This window comes from Poecilia latipinna, unplaced genomic scaffold (assembly GCF_001443285.1).
Source record: "Poecilia latipinna isolate Pla-1442-1.1 unplaced genomic scaffold, P_latipinna-1.0 Scaffold281, whole genome shotgun sequence".
Classification (NCBI taxonomy): Eukaryota; Metazoa; Chordata; class Actinopteri; order Cyprinodontiformes; family Poeciliidae; genus Poecilia; species Poecilia latipinna.
The window spans coordinates 597,269-598,579 of record NW_015112897.1 but is presented as its reverse complement, the minus strand read 5'-3'; the positions used below and the strand labels follow the sequence as shown (position 1 = coordinate 598,579).

Here is a 1,311-nt window from a genome sequence, read left to right as displayed (position 1 = left end):
ATTTTTTTTCCCGCTGTGGTGTGGGCTTTTCAAACACCTGGGACCCTTTCGCCCTAGAAAAAAAAAAAAAAAAAAAAAATTAAATTAAATGAAATCTAAAACTGAGAGAAAAACATTGTATCTCAAAACAAGTTGTGAACTTATTTTCAGTTTCAAATAATTTTTCTTCAATTTATTTATTTTTTTATTTGAACAAACTTTATGGCACCAATTTAGCTCCATATTTTCTGGCTATCCTACTTACCGAGCTGCATCAATGCATAGATGAGACCCATCAGGGAAACCATGAAGTATAGCACAAACACAGTCTTCAGCTTCAGCTTCATCCTCGCTGCCATGGTACCTCTGAGAAGGAAACAGATCAAGCTAATATGAATTTAAACAAAATGAAACCGCTTCTTCCCCCGGCAGCTTTACATTTAACCATCTGAGGTTTAAATAGCACAATGACAAATCAGTGGGAGAAAAGGCTAGGCTAACATTTAGCATCACTCACCAGCGGCGGGAAACGGGGTCAGGCAAACTTAAAGCTTCATGTCATCTCGACTAGATGTAAGCAAAGGTCGCTCACAGTATCAAAACCTCCATTCATTAATGTGTCTGTTCAGGACATTTCTGCAGCGAAGTGCACCAACAACGTCCGGTGTTAGTGGAACCCTATAAAGAGTCCCCCTGGAAACATCTATGTTTAGTTCCGCACAGGAAAAAGAGTTGAAAAATAAGTTAAAAAAAACAAACAAACAAAAAAAAAAAACAGGTACAGTAAAATATTTTTTACTGTACCTTTTTACAATTAATTAACCAACATGTAAAAATGAAAACTATGTAAATTATATATAACTAGCAGCCATTATGCATTTCATTGTTTCAAACTAGATTTTCATAACTTTTCAAAAGCTATGAAAAATTGCAACTTTATATTTATGCAATTCATCTTATATGCTGTAATTTATTTTATGCTCTTCCACTTTTTCATAGGTTACCACAATTAAAAATCTGAAAAATATCCACCTCATAGTTCATGCATCATTCCTCAAATGAGAAAAAATGAGGACATCAACCAAAATTTAAAAAATATTAAAACTTTAAATTGCATTAAAAATAACACATATTATTTCTAAATTAGATTATTTTTTTCAAAAATAAAAACTATGTAAATTATAAAATGTAATCCATAGTCCAATTTTGAAATAAAAAATTACATTATTAAAAACTATGAAAAATTAAAACGAATTTATGGACTATTATATATGGATATATATATATTGTTGTTTTGAAATAAACTTTTTACAATTACATAAATGTATATCA

General features: G+C 30.5%; 1 protein-coding gene across 1 annotated transcript in view; it reads right to left on the bottom strand.

Annotated features, from left to right (window-relative positions):
• b3gat3 (beta-1,3-glucuronyltransferase 3 (glucuronosyltransferase I)) overlaps positions 1-670 on the bottom strand; it is a 10,591-nt gene extending 9,921 nt beyond the window's left edge. Inside the window, exons 1-2 of the mRNA XM_015033887.1 lie at positions 497-670; positions 245-345 (exon numbers count right to left, since the gene is read on the bottom strand). Coding sequence (XP_014889373.1) covers positions 245-338 — 94 coding nt within the window. The 5' untranslated portion in view covers positions 339-345; positions 497-670. The remainder of the gene's footprint in view (positions 1-244; positions 346-496) is intronic.
• Between the last annotated feature and the right edge of the window lie 641 nt (positions 671-1,311).